Source organism: Siphateles boraxobius, unplaced genomic scaffold (genome assembly GCF_051911475.1).
Source record: "Siphateles boraxobius isolate OS27281-9 unplaced genomic scaffold, OSU_SipBor_1 43, whole genome shotgun sequence".
Lineage (NCBI taxonomy): Eukaryota > Metazoa > Chordata > Actinopteri > Cypriniformes > Leuciscidae > Siphateles > Siphateles boraxobius.
Genome location: NW_027509064.1, coordinates 3,573,716 through 3,592,891, shown reverse-complemented (window position 1 = coordinate 3,592,891; position 19,176 = coordinate 3,573,716). Strand labels below are relative to the sequence as shown.

Here is a 19,176-nt window from a genome sequence, read left to right as displayed (position 1 = left end):
ATATAATTTCTCCTGCACTTGAGTCCTCACACTTTTTTCCTTACCCGTTCCGTGACACGTTCCCGACCCTCAATCCCATGTAGAGAATAATACATGTAACTTACTGTACAATGTCACAGGAAAAGGTGAAACTACCTGCTGCATTTTTAAAGTGCTTAAACCTGATTGGTGTGTCTACAATTTACCAATCATGTGTTTGTGTACCTCATGGCTGTGTAAACAGATTGGCTCATAGGTGTGGTAATTTGACAGTCAGTGCTTTGGAATTGCAAGGAAGTGACTTTATGATATACTTCTGTGCCTCATGTATACATGTGTGTCTAGTGTTTTGCAAATCACTGTGTGTAATGTTTTGCGAATAGTGTGAAGCTGACAATGTGCTTACAGTTGTGCAAATCCAGCCTTGTGTTTTGCTCCTTGAGTGTAAGGATTTGCTAATTGTGGGAAAAGTTTAATTTTAGTGTGTAAGCAATCGTAAAAAACTGTAATGACAAAACTCTCGAGATCAGACAGAATAGCTTGACTTACACAATGTAACACAAACGAGAAAGAACAGAGAATGAGGGAGAACAGGGTATCGTTACATGGAGCAAACAATAGAAACTAATGAGGAAACAGGTGAACATAATGATTAATCATACAACTCAGGGAAACTATTTCACAGGGAAATACAATGAAACAGAACATAACTTAGTAATATTTTTAAATTGTAATAATGAAGAAAAATGAAGAATGGGAAATGTTTAAATTTAAATTAATTAAATGTGTCATTGACATTATTTCATCATCCTGAAAAATATCCAACCATCTTTCAACTACCACAATTCATGGTTTATTGAAGCACTGTGGCTCTGTCGCAGGTGAGACATAATCCTACTGATGGTGTTCTGCACCTTTGCCAGGCTTTATTGCCAGTTTCACACAGACATACCACCATCTGGAGTCCACAGAGAACCAATCCAGAATGCAATCTCTAGAGGAAAAGAGAGAATGTAGGTGAAAAAATAAAGAGATATTGCATAAAACTGTACATCATGCATTTCTCAACTGATTATGACAACATTTGCCAAGATACTCAGCAATGCTTCATCACTCATTTAATCTGCATGCTCATTTTGCTTAAAAGGGAGTTTAGGAGAGAGAAAGATTTAAATAAAAAGTGTGTGTGTGTGTGTGTGTGTGTGTGTGTGTGTCTGATATTCGATATGGGGACCAAATGAGGATAGTAATACCAGTAAATTTTGATCTTATAGGAAAAATGTTTTGGTCCCCATGAGGACGGCCGCTTATAAATCATACAGTATATATACAGAGCAATATCATATCTCAATATCAATCTACTTTAAATGTTACACAATTAAGAGAAACAAAATAAACTGGTCAAAAATGGTAGCTAATGGCTAAGTACGGATTACCAAATTAGGCTATTGTCAATATAGTGTGTAATTGGAATGTTGTGGTTGTCTTATAACCTTAGGAGATCAATGGTACATTGTGTGGGTCCTGTGCTGATATACTAATGAAATATCAGCAATCCTGGAAGGCCCCCAGCCAATCAGATTTGAAACGTACTGTTGTATAAATTGTAGCTATATCCTAATAGGAAAGGGAATTATATTTAAAATAAGTAAATAAATAAATAATGTCATCAGCTATACGTTGTTATTGTTATTATTTCACAAAATAAGTTGTAGGCTAAAACAAATGGAACCTTTTTAGAATCCCAGCTAACAAGGAACATTCTCAGAAGAACAGGCTCAGCTGGCATCGTTTTACTATGAGCAGTTTCACCCTCTAGTTATCCGCTTATTCAGTCTTGCTTGGGGTTATTATATAAGTAGGTAATGAAGTATATTTCAGGAATCCGAATACTGCATAGCAGGTTGACGTAGCAAAGCTCTCCCTCCGACTCACTCGCTCCCCTCACATAAAAAAGCACAAGTTTGAGCCTTCTAGCAGATCCTTTCAGAGAGAGCTCATCTGCATCTCACACCTGTAGACGGAAGCTGGACAGAGCTTTCATTCTTAGGATACTGTTACTCACCATTGATGGACTTTGGATTTTATTAATCGCGTGTCGATTCTTGCACAAACCGAGCTTATATTATAGTTAAACATTTCCCCCCGCTCTGATATCGAGAAGTTCAAATCGTCAAGTATCCCCGCAGTGAGCGTGCAGTGACACTGAAACGATGGAGCCGTCAGTCATCCCCGTTGGCGAAATGTCCGACCTTTACTCCATTAACCCGTTTAATGTTACTTTTCCGGAGGACGTTATGGGTTTCGTTCCTGACGGAAGGAACTACACGGAGCCTAACCCGGTAAAGAGCCCCGCGGGAATCATCATCGCAATTTCCATCACTGCTCTATATTCCGTTATCTGCGTGGTGGGACTCCTGGGAAACATCCTAGTGATGTACGGGGTGGTAAGGTAAGCAAGGCAAAAAATAAATACATTTTAGCCTAAATATCTATCTATCTATCTTGATAAACGTTTAATAGATAGTTTGTTTAATACATGGAAGATGACTTTGCGACATAATATATAGCCTATATATATATATAAAAAACACTGCAACAGAACTGTAAATATTATAGTTAGCCTACTGAGATAAAGCCACTGTGCCAACTTCCTAGTCTCTATTTTACATTGTGTGTTGTATTGAGCATATTAAATTAATATGTGAATCAGATTGCCTATGTAAAGCAGCAAGTGCATATTGTAAGAATGATTATTTCGAGCAAATTCTTTACCATTTTCAAAATCACATAGGCTACTGTGAAACCACAAGATGCAGGTCATGCAATACTTATTTTGTGTCATGTCTTAGAACAGGGTATTAGCAATCTTAAGTGTTTTCAATGTCACTGGGTTGTCTGTAAAATTACATTGTCTAAAAAGGAACTGCCCCAGCTGTGCATTTTAAAAATGACAGTAATTGCTCTGTTCTCTTGGTACTGAGGTGCTTCTACACAGACAGCTTTAATCAACATACCAATTGAGTGCTAATTCTACTCTGCTTCCGGGTAAAGTAGAGCTTAGCTTTAACACAAGGTTCTTTAACTTTAGATAATTAGAAAATTATAAGGTGCAAACAGATAAAGATATATTAGGAGCACATGTTAACACAATGTTCTTTAACTTTAGATAATTAGAAAATTATAAGGTGCAAACAGATAAAGATATATTAGGAGCACAGGGAAAACATAAGCAACATTTTTTTTGTGTGTGGTTTACAAAAGATTAACCCTGTAACCTACATCTCAATCAATATTAAGATTAAATGTATTAAGAAAAACTATGGGAAACCATGTTTTGTGGTATAGTCAAATCAATGTTTTACTTCATCATGACAAGTGAATGTGCTAAATTGAATAAAAAAATGGAGAATACCTTTTAACAAAATGTGTAGCAAACAAAATACACAATTATAATTAGAATGTGAAATTAAATAGTAAATTGAATTGATGTACCTTATTTATTATTATTCTAAGGTCAGGTAAGTAAGTCGAATCAGACCTAAATTATTTGTACTATAGTCAAACAAAAGACTTCGCAGGGGTCTGTTGTAGCTCAACGTCATAAATCAATGCCTCGTGAGGCAGAAATTGTTATAAAAATAGAAATCAATTTATTGATTAGTTTATCTAGCAGTAGGCTATAAGTATTCTACAAATAATCTGTATAAGTTAAAGTATAAACATCAAAAAGATTTTGAATCAAAGCAATTTCACTGATGTCACTGTCGTTGTCACATATATTTAATGATAAATTAGTGACCTCCCCAAATGAGTTCATCCAAACTAGTAATGCCCCCTTTTAAAAGGCCTGTTTTATGGGTTCTCCTCCGCATATGGCAAGCTCATCTCCTCTTGTCTGCATCACTTTTCATCCACAGCAACATACTTTACACATAGTTATAAAGCTGCTCTAATAGATGTTTTCTCTTCTACTTTGAGCATAAATAAGTCATCTGTAGAGTTATATGTAGAGCAGTCTCATCCTTATCTCTTTGACCTCAGATTTAACTCTGGACAGCCGCTTCTGCACACACATATAACTATGCAGTGCTAGCCAACCTAACACTCACAGCACTACTTGGTGAATACAATAACACATCATGCAAATGTTATATTCATTGTATTATAAATAAAATACATATGTAACAGTTAAATCATTGGCCATAATGGCTTTTCTATGAAATAATCAAAATAAAGCATTAAACATAATATATTAGTTAAATATGTTGAACAATGAGACAGGGTAATTGTATTCTTAAGCATATAGGGAGTACACAGGAGAATAAACCACACATTAAATACTACACGAGAACCCAACAAGTGAACTGAACATAACAGGGAGTATAAATACCAAGCAAATATAATGACAGACAGGTAAAATAATATGTAACTGTAGTAACAAAACAAAGATATAATCAGTAATCAGGGAAACCAAAACTAAACAGACCAGGGAAATTAACAGAAACAAAACAGAAGAGCAAAATGCTAGTCCATAACACCCATGTCATCATAAATCACAAAAACACATGCACACACACACACACACACACACACACACACACACACACACACACACACACACACACACACACACACACACTCACACTCACACACACACAGCTTTGTTTTTGTGATTTTTGAGGACATTCCTTAGGCGTAATGGTTTTTATACTGGACAAACTGTATATTCTAACCCCTTACACTGCCCCTGTCCCTAAACCTACCCATCACAGGAGACATTCTGCATTTTTACATTTTTAATAAAACACTGCTTAGTATGTTTTTAAAGCCATTTGAAATATGAGGACTCAGGAAATGTCCTCATAAATCACGTTCAAGTTGTAATACCAGTGTAATACCCATGTCATCATAAATCACAAAAACAAACACACACAGCGCTTCACAAACAAGTTGATCGAAACGAAACCGAGACAGCAGTTTGTTTGTTTTCTTTATTTTACAAAAGCACAAGGGTACACAAATATAAGTGGAAACTTTGCAGTTTCGAATGATGTCCTGTACAAATAACGAATCGCACCGGCGCCACACACACACACACACACACACACACACACACACACACACACACACACACACACACACACACACACACACACACACACACACACATACACACATACACATACACACACACACACACACACACACACACACACACACACACACACACACACACACACACACATTTCTTGTAACATTTCTTGTTAATGGGACTAGATTTGGTGTAGCAAATTCGGTTTACAAGAGCCTTAAAATATTCAAAATGTTCTCAAGATTTGAAGCCTCTCCTCTCATACAAGCAGTACCTCTCTGTAAAAAAAAGAAAGAAAAAGAATATATAAATAAATCATTGAGCAGTATAGTGGCCACTAGCAACTATGAGTGGATGGAATGTTCTGAAATTGCAGCTGTAAAAATTCTATCTTCTAGACATTATTTTATGAGCAAAGCTGAACACAGGAAATGATAGATTGTGGGGGTAAGAAAATATAAACAAAATGTGCTCATCTTGTAATGAAGGGAAAAATATTGGAGTACAACCAGTTTATACCCTAATACAGTTTGCCATCAGAAGATGGTGGGAGTCAGTAAGGCTGATAATGATGTTGGATCACACAACTGAGTTGAAGCTCAAGGCACTTGTCAGTTGTCTGTCTGACGGTCTTTTCATCACCTGTCACTGAGAGCTTTGCAAATGAGGAGCCCTGCGTCTGATTATTGAAATGAAGAAAGCCTGTTTATAATTTTAAAACAACATCAACATCATTCTATCCAGCATGTGAGTCTGTCTGGTAAAAGTACATCATCACAACGCAGGTTATAGGTTGGAATATACATTGGAATGGGTGGCTTTGTGATAGAAAGAGTCTCGACTGTAATTGGTGTTCATTTTATATATGTCTGAAATTGCCTTGTATTGTTGCTTTCCCATATAGTGGTGGCCATTAACTACATCTACATCCACAAAATATTTATGCTCTGGTTTTTTTTTTTCAAATACCATTTTCTAAGACGAGGAGAAACATTTGAATTATTATTATCATTTTGTTAGAAACATAATCAGAGACTTTTTTTTAGGAATAGGAATAAAAATTATGTTATTATTTAGTCTCCCAATGTTGTTCCAAACCCAACCCAGGCTCATTGAAAAACATGCCTGTGGTGAGATTTATGCAAAAACTCCACATCAAAGTTATTATTGTAAACGAAAACTGAAACTAAGACTAAAACTATTGGTCGAAAAACATTTTCGTAAACTGAAATAAAATTAAAAATTCATAATAAATGAAAAACTAAAACTAAACAAAACTAACAACAGTTACTGAAAAACTAACTGAAATAAAATAATAAATAACTGTTTGCACAGTTAGTGATGAACACATTGATACTTGTGAACCCGGTCAGAATAACCAGCATAAGAGAGAAAAGAACCTCAACGGGCATAGGCCTGGAGTTAGATCGCCAAGAGCTTGTGAGAAAACTGCATGGGACACGGTAGACACAGATCTATGCTTTGCATTGGAAAGATTAACTGGTACAGTTGAAAAGAAGCTGGATAAATTTGGGGACATAATTTATGCATACGGAAGTGAGAGGTTTGGTATGGAAAAAAGGAAGGAAAAAGTACAAACTACTCCTGCTGTATCTAGACGGCAGCAGAAAATTGAAGGGTTAGTTAGAGAAAGGAGACAGCTGAGGAAGCAATGGAAAAAAGCAGAACAAAGTGCGAAGGAGGGACTCAATCTCTTACAAAGGGCCATAAAAGATAAGCTTGCAACATTACGCAGAGCTGAGCGCCTACGGAAACGCTACAAAAAGAAGGAGCGTGCGAGGGCTAATTTCTATAAAGACCCATTCAAATTCGTAAATAAGTTATTCACTCGTGAGAAGAATGGCAGTTTAAAAGCATCTAGGGTTGAGCTAGAGAGATATTTGGAGGAAACGCATACAGATGCAAAAAGGCTTGAGCCTATGTCAATTCCGTCAGATATCCCACCTATCAATCCACCAGAATACCAAATGGAGGTCTGTGCACCTAAGTGGAAAGAGATAGAGCAGGTTGTGAGAAAGGCAAGGGCTTCATCATCTCCAGGGCCTAATGGAGTTCCGTACAGTGTACAAGAGTGCTTCTGGAGTTCTACGAATTCTGTGGAAATTGATAAAAGTGGCATGGGAAAAGCAGGTTGTACCTAGAGCATGGCGCCGAGCAGGTGGAGTCTTTATACCTAAAGAAAAAGATGCTACAAGCATCAGTCAGTTTCGTCCTATTTCCCTATTAAACGTCGAAGGTAAGATTTTCTTCAGTATTATTGCGCAGAGATTGTCAACCTACCTATTAACCTGTTAACCGTTTCCAGAGCGTCGGCGCACTGAAGCGGTTTTTTTTTTATTTAGTTCAAATTTACTATCAGATTTAATGTTATACCTTGACAAACTATACATCATTAAAAAGATATAATACTCAAGATTCAGTATTTGACCACTATTGTATTCTGAGAAACTTATAGTGACAGTTATGTCTTAATTTGTGTCAGGAGTTATGAAATGAAAAAATGAGTGGATACCTTTAATATGAATTATGAGCGTCAGCTGGTCCATTCATAAAAAACACTCCAAGCTGTCGTCATGACAGCGATTCGCAAAACATCGTCCCTCAGGGCTTTAGCTCAAAAATGTGCAGACTTGGAGAAATATTGATATATTCTCATAGATTCACATCATATTTCTATAGACAGGAATAATATTTGTTGAATTTATACCCAAATGCGTCGATGTAATCATTATGATCGCTTCTTACTGAGATGTGCTGTGTTTTCAATTCATACCAATAGCCTGAGGGCGCTATATGCACAATAACAGTCCATATATGGATCACGAAGAAGACCCATAGTCATGTGACATTCCAGGACGTCACTGATACAGAAAGTAGCTGACAGAGATCGCTGTAACATGCAGATAAAGATGTTTTGAAGACAATAAACATGATTGCAATGATATTTGAGTTACCTGTGTTCTTCAAGCCATGCCAGGTATTTCATAATAATAGATTATATTTATAATGTAATGCTAATCGATATAGATTTCATCATCGTGCAGAACACTATAAATAATACATTTTCTGTCGGATTTTTTTTATCTGAAGCCAAATTAGATCAGAGAAGATTATTTAAAACACTCGACTTGCGTTATAAAGTAAGTTTGGAGCACAAACATGGTTTTAATCTCATAAATGGTCGTGTATTGATGGTGTGCTAAGCTAACATGCTAGCTAGCCCAGGTGCACCTGCCACCAGCAGTTATTGTTTTATGATTTTTTTCTAAATAGGAATGCTTACTGAAATGTTTCAGTGCATTTGATACCAGTTTCAAATATTTAGTGAGAACTTTGATAAAAGAAATTAGGGTTTGAAACCCTATGAATAGCCTGTGAATAGCCAGTCGTTAGTAGCTATAATGCAGACAAAAGAAATGCATATTTAGAGGCATAACCAGTCTGGAGAGGTGTGAATGTGTGCAAGGAGAGACTGACTCTGAATGGGGCTCGTTTGCACCACAAAATAATAGAGACAATAGACTGATTAGATGACTCAGAAGATGACTAAACATCAGTTTGCATTGTAGAGTCTAATCAAAATAAAGTAATTTGACATGATCTTGAAAAACATTTAACTAAATACAGAGTTTTAGACTTATCATTTTCAGATTTTAAATATAAAATGGTCACACATATGGCTTTAGCTGCAGTGCATTTCTAGATTCCTCCAGGGCCAACTTCAATTTTATTTTTATGAAGATGTTTCATAAAAGTAAATTTCTAATAACTTTACAAAACTTTGAAGCTATTTAAACATTTTTTTTTTCATTATGACAATAATTATTTCTACATTTACAATAAACTACTAGGTGTCAGCTTTCAAATGAGATCATACTTGTGCTTTTAGTGCAAAGGGTTCATGAACTGTATCTGTTTAAGTTTGGGTATGCCATTTCTGGGGATTTTTCAAAAGTGGCCTTGAAGGTTAACAGGTTAAAGAATGGCTTCATTGACACGTCAGTTCAAAAAGCGGGCATTCGAGGGTTCTCAGGATGCTTAGAACACATCAATGTTATCTGGCAACGAATTCAATCAGCTAAAAAGGAGAGGAAGGAGCTCCATGTGACATTCCTGGATTTGGCTAATGCATATGGTTCAGTGCCACATGAGCTTCTTTGGGCAGCATTTGAATTTTTTAGAGTACCAATGTCAATAACAAATTTAGTGAAAGCCTATTTTGGAGATTTGCAATTTAGTTTCTCAACTCCAAAATTCAGCACCGCTGTCACGATGCACACACAGGAAACAGAGATCCAATAGCAGTTTTATTTAAAGGGTAATCCGTACTCACAAACTAGTCCAGGCAAGGGTCAAATCCAAAGGCAATCCAAAAACAAGAAAACAAACACGAACAGTCAAAAAACAGGCAACCAGAAGTGGTGTGACAATATACAAGGACTCCGTAACAAACACTAAACAGGCAGGGTATATATAACACAGAACTAACAATGATAATGGGGTACAGCTGAGTGCAATGATGATGGGGAACAGCTGAGTGCAATGATGCAGTGATGGGTACAGACAAGGATTGTGGGGAATGCAGTTCATAAAGTGGATGACACCGTGGGGAAGGAGGACATCTAGTGGATACCTGGGGAACACAAACCCAACACTGTGACATAACCCCCCCTCTACGGAGCGGCTACCAGACGCTCCAAGACAAAACACACAACACAAGAGTTCAGGAGGGAGGTGGAATGGTGGAGGATCAGGGGGAGGGATGGGGGGCCAGGTCCATGAAAGGGAACAGAAACAGGGGGTGATGGTTTAGCCGGGGGGCAGGGCGAAGCAGACGGTTTAGCCGGGGGCCAGGGCGAAGCAGACAGTCCATCGGGCGGCCAGGGTAAAGCAGACAGTCCATCGGGCGGCCAGGGCAAAGCAGATAGTCCATCGGGCGGCCAGGGCAAAGCAGACAGTCCATCGGGCGGCCAGGGCAAAGCAGACAGTCCATCGGGCGGCCAGGGCAAAGCAGACAGTCCATCGGGCGGCCAGGGCAAAGCAGACAGTCCATCGGGCAGCCAGGGCAAAGCAGACAGTCCATCGGGCGGCCAGGGCAAAGCAGACAGTCCATCGGGCGGCCAGGGCAAAGCAGACAGTCCATCGGGCGGCCAGGGCAAAGCAGACAGTCCATCGGGCGGCCAGGGCAAAGCAGACAGTCCATCGGGCGGCCAGGGCGGTGAAGACCCCTCGGGCGGCCAGGGCGGTGAAGACCCCTCGGGCGGCCAGGGCGGTGAAGACCCCTCGGGCGGCCAGGGCGGTGAAGACCCCTCGGGCGGCCAGGGCGGTGAAGACCCCTCGGGCGGCCAGGGCGGTGAAAACCCCTCGGGCGGCCAGGGCGGTGAAAACCCCTCGGGCGGCCAGGGCGGTGAAGACCCCTCGGGCGGCCAGGGCGGTGACGACCAGGGCGAGCATGGCACAGGAACAGCAACAGACACCGGCTCATGAAAAGGCACCGGCTCTGCCTCCGGCTCTGGAACAGGCACCGGCTCTGCCTCCGGCTCTGGAACAGGCATTGGCTCTGCCTCCGGCTCTGGAACAGGCATTGGCTCTGCCTCCGGCTCTGGAACAGGCACTGCCTCTGGAGCAGCAGCCACCGGCTCAGGAACTGCAAACACCGGCTCAGGAACAGTCACTAGAACAAAAATGGTCACAAGGACAGACACAAACACAGAAACAAACACTGGCTCTGGCGCTGGAACAGGCACTGGCTCTGGAACAGACATTGGCTCCAGCTCTGGAACAGGCCTTGGCTCTGCCTCCGGCTCTGGAACAGGCACTGGCTCTGCCTCCAGCTCTGGAACAGCAGACACTGGCTCCGGCTCTGGAACGGACACTGGCTCTGCCTCCGGCTCTGGAACGGGCACAGGCTCTGCCTCCGGCTCTGGCACGGGCACAGGCTCTGCCTCCGGCTCTGGCACGGGCACAGGCTCTGCCTCCGGCTCTGGCACGGGCACAGGCTCTGCCTCCGGCTCTGGCACGGGCACAGGCTCTGCCCCCGGCTCTGGAACGGACACTGGCTCCGGCCCTGGAACGGACAATGGCTCTGCCTTCGGCTCTGGAACAGGCACTGGCTCTGCCTCCGGCTCTGGAACGGCAGACACGGGCATGTCCAGGATCCGAGCCAGACGCTCCAGATAGTCCAGGTTCATGAAGGCAGACGGAACGAGAACAGTCTCTGACTGGGCAGACGGAACGTGAACATTCTCTGACTGGGCAAACGGGACGTGAACAGTCTCTGACTGGGCAGACGGGACGTGAACAGTCTCTGACTGGGCAGTCTCTGACTGGGCAGACGGGACGTGAACAGTCTCTCGCTGGGCAGACGTGACGTGAACAGTCTCTGACTGGGCAGATGGAGAGTGAACAGTCTCTGAATCGGCAGAAGTGACGGTAGACGTCTCTTTCTTCCTCCTCCTCCGCCTTCGGACCACCGGACTCGGGACCCCCGGACTCGGGACCAACGGACTCTGGACCACCGGACTCGGGACCACCGGAACTGGGACCACCGGACTCGTGACGGCGTCGGCATGGCGAGGCTCCAATACATTCCACTGACTCCGATGCTCAAGGTATCTGGTAAAACTCCAAAAGTCCAAGACTTCCAGACCCTTCATTTCCCACCCCGGCAATGGGTCATCAAGACAGGTATTAAAAATGTCTTTTAATGCTGCCTCACTGTATCCCATTCCCCTCGAGAGCGTCCAAAATGACTGGGCTATGCAACCCACCGGCAGGCATTGCTGACGAAAGCTCATCAAATTTTGGACACGGCCCATCCTCTCTTTCTCCGTGGTAGGAGGGAGGATACGGAACCCCATCATGCTGGATCTCTTTGTGACGGAGTCCTTCTGTCACGATGCACACACGGGAAACAGAGATCCAATAGCAGTTTTATTTAAAGGGTAATCCGTACTCACAAACTAGTCCAGGCAAGGGTCAAATCCAAAGGCAATCCAAAAACAAGAAAACAAACACGAACAGTCAAAAAAACAGGCAACCAGAAGTGGTGTGACAATATACAAGGACTCCATAACAAACACTAAACAGGCAGGGTATGTATAACACAGAACTAACAATGATAATGGGGAACAGCTGAGTGCAATGATGATGGGGAACAGCTGAGTGCAATGATGCAGTGATGGGTACAGACAAGGATTGTGGGGAATGCAGTTCATAAAGTGGATGACACCGTGGGGAAGGAGGACATCTAGTGGACACCTGGGGAACACAAACCCAACACTGTGACAACAGCATGGCAATGCTAAGAGGTTGGAATAATGGCAGGATGTACCATTTCTCCACTGGCTTTTACCATGGCAATGGAAGTAATCATTAGGGCATCAAAATGGGTAGTAGGAGGAGAGCGCTTGGCTTCTGGGATGCAACTACCACCAATCAGAGCATACATGGATGATATGACAACCATGACTACAACAGTAGCCTGCACTAATTGGTTATTGGGGAAGTTAACAGATAATATTGAATGGGCACGAATGCAATTTAAGCCCTCTAAATCAAGGAGCATCTCGATAGTTAAAGAAAGGTAGTAGATAAAACATTCTTCATTAATGGTGAGGCAATACCAACAGTTTCTGAGAAGCCAGTGAAGAGTCTTGGGTGATGGTACGGTGGGGATCTAAAGGACACAGTTCGAGTGGGAGAAGTTAGACGACAAGCAGTGGAAGGGTTGAAGAGCATAAACAGCTGTGCTCTACCAGGCAAACTAAAACTCTGGTGCTTTCAGTTTGGTCTACTGCCAAGGTTGCTGTGGTCACTGACTGTGTACGAGGTTTCTTTGACAACAGTGGATAAGCTGGATGCGTTAATAAGTTCATACATCAGGAAATGGTTGGGAGTTCCACGCTGCCTCAGCAGAGTGGGACTTTATAGTAAAGGAGTATTGCAGCTGCCAGTCTCTGCTTTAACCGAGGAGTTTAAGTGTGCCAAGGTCAGACTGGAAATTACTTTAGCAGAGTCACGCAACAAATGTGTAAGGGAGGCAGCCCCTGTGGTAAAAACTGGTAGAAAGTGGTCAGCAAAGAAATCTGTAGTTATAAGCAAAGGCTCACCTTCAAATTGGGGATATCGTGGGACAGGTACAGCATGGAAGAGGGGGTTTTGGGCTCAGTTTAGCTCCTCCTAAATGGCACAAGGCAGGCCCAGCTCACGGATGAAGCTGGTAGTCAACGAGGTGCGAAAGCAGGAGGAGAGGATGAGATGTATAAAGGCCATTTCCCAGGCCAAGCAGGGAAAGTCTCACTGTCCACTCTTGTTGTCCCTCACGCATCCAGCTCCTCTCGGACTGGATGTGTTGGTACAGACGTGGCCGAGGCTACGTTTGTAGGCTTTTCCCCCGATCGCTTTGCTCCCGGGAATTCTGTAGAGAGTTCGCAGGGACCATCTGTGCCTACTTCTTTTATCCCCGCGGTGGCCGGGCAGAGTACGGTTCCTAGATCTATTGTCTCTCCTCTTCCCGTCAGGAGAGACTCTCTGTCCCAAGCAGAGGGCTCTATATTTTACCCTCGTCTCGAACTGTGGAACCTGTGGGTTTGGCCTCTGAGGGGCCCCATCTCATAGGGTCAGGTCTCTCAACCGAGGTTGTGGAGACCATTCTACAATCCAGAGCTCCCTCCACGAGGAAACTTTATGCCTTGAAGTGGAATGTTTTTCACTTCATGGTGCAGTGAGCATCAGCTGAACCCAGTTAGCTGCCCGGTTGGTACAGTTCTGGAGTTTCTGCAGGATCGGTTCACTGCAGGTCTATCCCCGTTGTAGGAATTGAGGGCAAACCAAATATATGAATCTTCCAGGTGATTCGTTCCATAATTCCACACAAATCTCAACATTCCAGAACCGTAAAGATCCCGGCTCCAGCTAGTCTACAAAACGACTTTATGGCCCTGCAAGCTTCAAAGAGATGAGCCTTAAAAAGAGGAAGAACTGGTTAAAGTTGGATAGTTTGGAAAAGGCTGATTGGTTCAGTGATGGCACGGCTCAGAACCCACCAAGATAACGGCAGGGGTTGTTTGATCCCAAGACAAAGGATTTAAAACAGGCCACCTCCTTTTTAAAGACCTTTTGACGACCCCAGGGTGGGAATCTCTTAAAACCACAGAGACTGAGATTTTACATATAAAATACATAAAATCATCCCAAAACAATTATTGACGGACTTCTAATCAAACATTGTTAAACCACATAATCCTATATCGTATCTACCACCTCTGTATGCGTCTATTATGCTTAGATCACATACAAGTCATGTAATTGTTATAACTATTAGATGTTTGAATGAAAGTGTGTCTTGTTTCCTATCAGTACGATCATATGTTCTTAATTCAGAAGATGGCTTGATTGAAATCTGTGTAAAATATGTTGTGTTCTTATAATAGGAATCATGTCTAAACTGTACCATTTTTACTCTCTGCTAGAACTGGAGAAGTAAAGGGATCACAGATAACACATCATTTACGATGAGAGGTGACAAAAATACTGCCTCTCAAATAATTCAGTGTCTTATTGGTCAGAATCATCCAAGAGGTTGGACAAAGAGCTGATTTTAAAATCTTAGGACCCGAAAAGCCAGTAGGGAGTTTAGTAGAGATTTTGTTAAGTTGGGTTGAGGTTTGGTTTGTGAATTTGTTCACTAGAGCAGATTTACAGAAGTCATTGAGAAGCCATGACTGGTAACCAGACAGATGAGTAACCAAGTAGACCAGCAAACAAAAGAACCCAAAGAAGATCAGAAGAACATCCATCGGTTAAACAGCTTCACTCAAGCCATCTAACAACTATCGTCTCACTTTCCTTTCTTTTTCTTAGCTTATTTTCTTTTCCGCTGAGAGTCTCGATTCTAAGTTAAGTTTTGCTGCAAAGTTCCGTTTAAACGATTCGACTGCAAAGCCCGCTTTCCAATTTCAAAGACTTTCATCCATCGCCAACGCACCACGTAATTGGCTGCCCAGAGACATCTATTCAGGCATGAGGACCCACCAGTCGACGAACCCAAGAAACACCCTTTTACGCCGACAAAAGGAATCCCAAAGAAACGCACAGATAAACACAAGTATACCTCCAGACTCTTAGCTGAACTGGTGATTGAGATAAAATTGAATAACCCGCCTAAGAAACGATAGAAGGGTTAAATTAATTATTAATGGTTTGTTCAAGTCATGCCTTATAAGTGCATATAGAAACGTCTATGGTTACGTATGTAACCCTCGTTCCCTGGGTAGGGAACGGAGACGTTACGTCGGATGACGACGAATGGGGTTTCGCTTAGAAAGCCTATCAACTTCGAGTATTACAAAACGAGCCAATGGCAAAGAAATGCAATGGGTCTGCGGAATTTGCATAGCGTATCTCCGCCCTACCTCGAGGGTATAAAAGGAGGACGCCGGCAACATGCAGATATGTTTCTTCGCTGAGAGGCCAAGACTGAGCTCAGGCGATCCCCGCGGTACAGCGGAAAGTGGCAGGCAGACGTAACGTCTCTGTTCCCTACTCAGGGAACGAGGGATACATACGTAACCATAGACGTTCCCTTTCGTTGTCACTCCGAGTTACGTCGGATGACGACGAATGGGGTTACCAGCCTAATCACGCCACCTTCTCAGCTGTCTTCCAGTGCCCTGCGTAAATCGAGATCCCTGTCAAGACTGGACGAAGGACTCCATTTATCACAGGAATACCAAGGTACACTGGGAAGCATATCCCAAGCTTAGGGGAAGTATGCAATTAATGTCAACCCGGAGGGGGAGGGAACTTAGAGAATACACATATGACCCGAAGGAAGCATATGGAAAACACTGGGGTGTCCAGCCGCAGGTGGAATATTTCAACCCCAGGGGTGGGAAGGTGGCTTGCCAAGGGAAAGACACATGCTCAGAGAGGCTCACAGTGGAAATACACATGTGGGGGTCGCTCAGAGGAGGGACAATGCACAGGGGAGGCACCTAGCCGACGCGCAGGCAATAGACACTGGCGCCGACGTCAGGAGTGCTGGAGGAGCTCAGGGCTTTCGGGGAAGCTCACCTGAGGAGAATATCGCACGTATCCAGTCCGTGGAGTGGAATGGCGAGCAAGCGAAGACACCTGGTTGAAGCGAATACATGAGAGGTCACAGTTCCACTCGGAGATTATAGAATCTGGCGAATGTGTTAGGTGTCGCCCAGCCTGCAGCTCTGCAGATGTCTGTTAGCGAGGCGCCAAGCGCTAGAGCCCAAGAGGACGCCACACTCCGGGTGGAGTGGGCAGTCACACCAAGGGGGCACGCCTGGTTCAACCAGGAGCGCTGTCTTCATAGACAGGAATTTAAGCTCGACTGATTGCAGGGGCTCAAATGGAGCACTCTTCAGGGCAGTTAGAACCACTGAGAGGTCCCAAGAGGGAACGAGAGGAGGGCGAGGTGGATTTAGTCTCCACGCTCCTCTCAGGAACCTGATGACCAGGTCGTGCTTCCCCACCGACTTACCTTCGATGAGGTCATGGTGTGCGGCAATGGCGGCAACATAGACCTTCAGGGTGGAGGGAGACAGCCTTCGCTCCAACCCCTGTTGAAGGAAGGAAAGCACAACGCTGATCGAGCATCTCCGCTTAGACGTGTCACGTGGACGACGCCCTAGCGGAAGTGATGGTAGCCACCACCGCTGGTGGTAGGGTACTCAAACCTGCCTTGTCCCATCCAGGAGCCTCACGCGGCGGTTCCATAGATCGGGACGAGGGTGCCATAAGGTGCCCCGTCCCTGAGAAAGAAGGTTCTTCCTCAGAGGGATCGGCCAGGGAGGTGCTGTCGCGAGGAGTACTAGTTCGGGGAACCAAGTCCGGTTGGGCCAGTAAGGGGCAACCAGAATGACCTGCTCCTCGTCCTCCCTGACCTTGCTCAAGGTCTGCGCATGAAGGCTCACTGGGGGAAACGCATATTGCGGCCCTGTGGCCAGCTGTGCACCAGAGCATCCGTGCCGAGCGTGCCCTCGGTCAGGGAATAAAACTGGGCGCAATGGGTCGAGTCGTGAGAGGCAAACAGATCTATCTGTGCGTCCCCGAACTGGTCCCAAATCAGCTAAACTGACTGGGGATGGAGTCGCCATTCTCCAGGGAGTGGCTGAAGCCGTGAGAGCTCGTCGGCTGCACAGTTCAGCGCTCCGGGAATGAAAATGTCTCGAAGCGACCTCAGATGCTTCTGACTCCATAGGAGGAGGTGGCGAGCGAGTTGTGACATACGGCGGGAGCGTAGACCACCTTGACGGTTGATGTACGCTACAGTGGCGGTATTGTCTTAACGGACTAATACGTGTTGACCCCTGAGCAACGCCCGGAAGCGGTGCAGGGCAAGGCGTACTGCCAACAACTCGAGGCAAATGACATGCCATAGCCGCTGGGGCCATAGCCTGTCCAGGAGCCCGCAGCAGCATGTCCATTGCACATGGCGCCCCAGCCCGTGGTGAAGGCATCTGTTGAGACAACAACATGCCGGAAAGCTCATTCCAGGGGGACACCCGCCCTGAGAAAACTGAGGTTCGACCATGGGGTGAAGAACTGACGGCAGGTCGGAGTAACTGGTACTCGGAGCGTGCCTTGTTGCCATGCCCACCTCGGGACTCGGTCGCAAAGCCAAAGCTGAAGCGGTCTCATATGAAGCAATCCGAGCAGCGTGACCGCGGCTGCAGATGCCATATGCCCCAGGAGCCTCTGCAAAAGTTTCAGTGGAACCGCACTCTTGCCCTCGAATTGTCTCAGGCAAGTCAGCAGTGACTGCGCGTGGTCGCTCGTAAGCTGCGCGGACATGGCGACCGAGTTGATGTCCATACCGAGAAAAGAGATCCTCTGCACGGGGCAAAGTTTGCTCTTCTCCCAGTTGACCCGAAGGCCCAGACGAGCTAGGTGCCAGAACACTAGGTCCCTGTGTTCGCAAACCCTATCTCGAGAGTGAGCTAGAATCAGCCAGTAATCGATATAACTCAGGATGCGAACCCTGTGTTCCCGAAGGGGAACAAGGGCAGCCTCGACGACCTTCGTGAAGATGCGAGGAGACAGGGCTAGCCTGAAAGGGAGAACCGCATACTGGTATGCCTGCTCCTCGAAAGCAAACCGTAGGAACGGTCTGTGTCGAGGAAAAATGGAACCAGGAAAGTAGGCGTCCTTCAGGTCGATCGCTGCAAGCCAATCCTGGTGCCGTACGCATTCGAAAACGCGTTTGGCAGTGAGCATCTTGAACGGCATCCTGTGAAGGGAGCGATTCAGCACGCGCAAGTCCAGGATAGGCCGTAACCCACCGGTTTTCTTGGGGACAATGAAGGAGGGGCTGTAGAAGCCGACCGTGGCAGAGAAGAATAAACTTGGCTCCGAAGCGAAAACATATCTGCATGTTGCCGGCGTCCTCCTTTTCTACCCACGAGGTAGGGCGGAGATACGCTATGCAAATTCTGCAGACCCATGGCATTTCTTTGCCATTGGCTCGTTTTTTAATACTCGAAGTTGATAGGCTTTCTAAGCGAAACCCCATTCGTCGTCATCCAACGTAACTCGGAGTGACAACAAAAGGGAACTTGGGATTTCACTATCTCACTCTTGAACTCATTTTTCTTTCCTCCCTCTCTTTCCTTCTGCAACTCGTATGAATGTGTGTGTGTGTGCGTGGGTTTGTGTTAGATATTAGTTCTCTTACGAGAGGTTCTCTCGTATTGCGTAAGTTTAGCTTACGCTACGGGGGAAAGATTCATCTTCTCGAGATACTGAAGCCAAAAAGTTATCCTTAATTTTGTATTCCTTGTCAACGCAGTGCAGCAGCTAGCAGACCTAGAGCAGGCCATCTCGCGTGCTCATTGGCTGCCCTGCGGGCAACTGCTGCAGCCTACCAGTGAGCCCGGCGTGACGTCACGCCCAATGAAGGGCGCCCGCGCCTTCATAGCGTCACAGCCCGCCAGAATGGGCGTGGTTTAGCGTATAACACTAGGGGCTGTAGGCTGAATTCCCTGATTTTCGTCTCTTCAGCGAGCTCTTCGCATCGCTGGATCTGAGAGAAGCCACCGCCGCCGTCG

General features: G+C 44.6%; 1 protein-coding gene across 1 annotated transcript in view; it reads left to right on the top strand.

Moving 5' to 3' along the window:
- The first annotated feature begins 1,925 nt into the window (after nucleotides 1-1,925).
- oprd1a (opioid receptor, delta 1a) overlaps nucleotides 1,926-19,176 on the top strand; it is a 64,739-nt gene continuing 47,488 nt past the window's right edge. Inside the window, exon 1 of the mRNA XM_077200130.1 lies at nucleotides 1,926-2,431. Coding sequence (XP_077056245.1) covers nucleotides 2,193-2,431 — 239 coding nt within the window. The 5' untranslated portion in view covers nucleotides 1,926-2,192. The remainder of the gene's footprint in view (nucleotides 2,432-19,176) is intronic.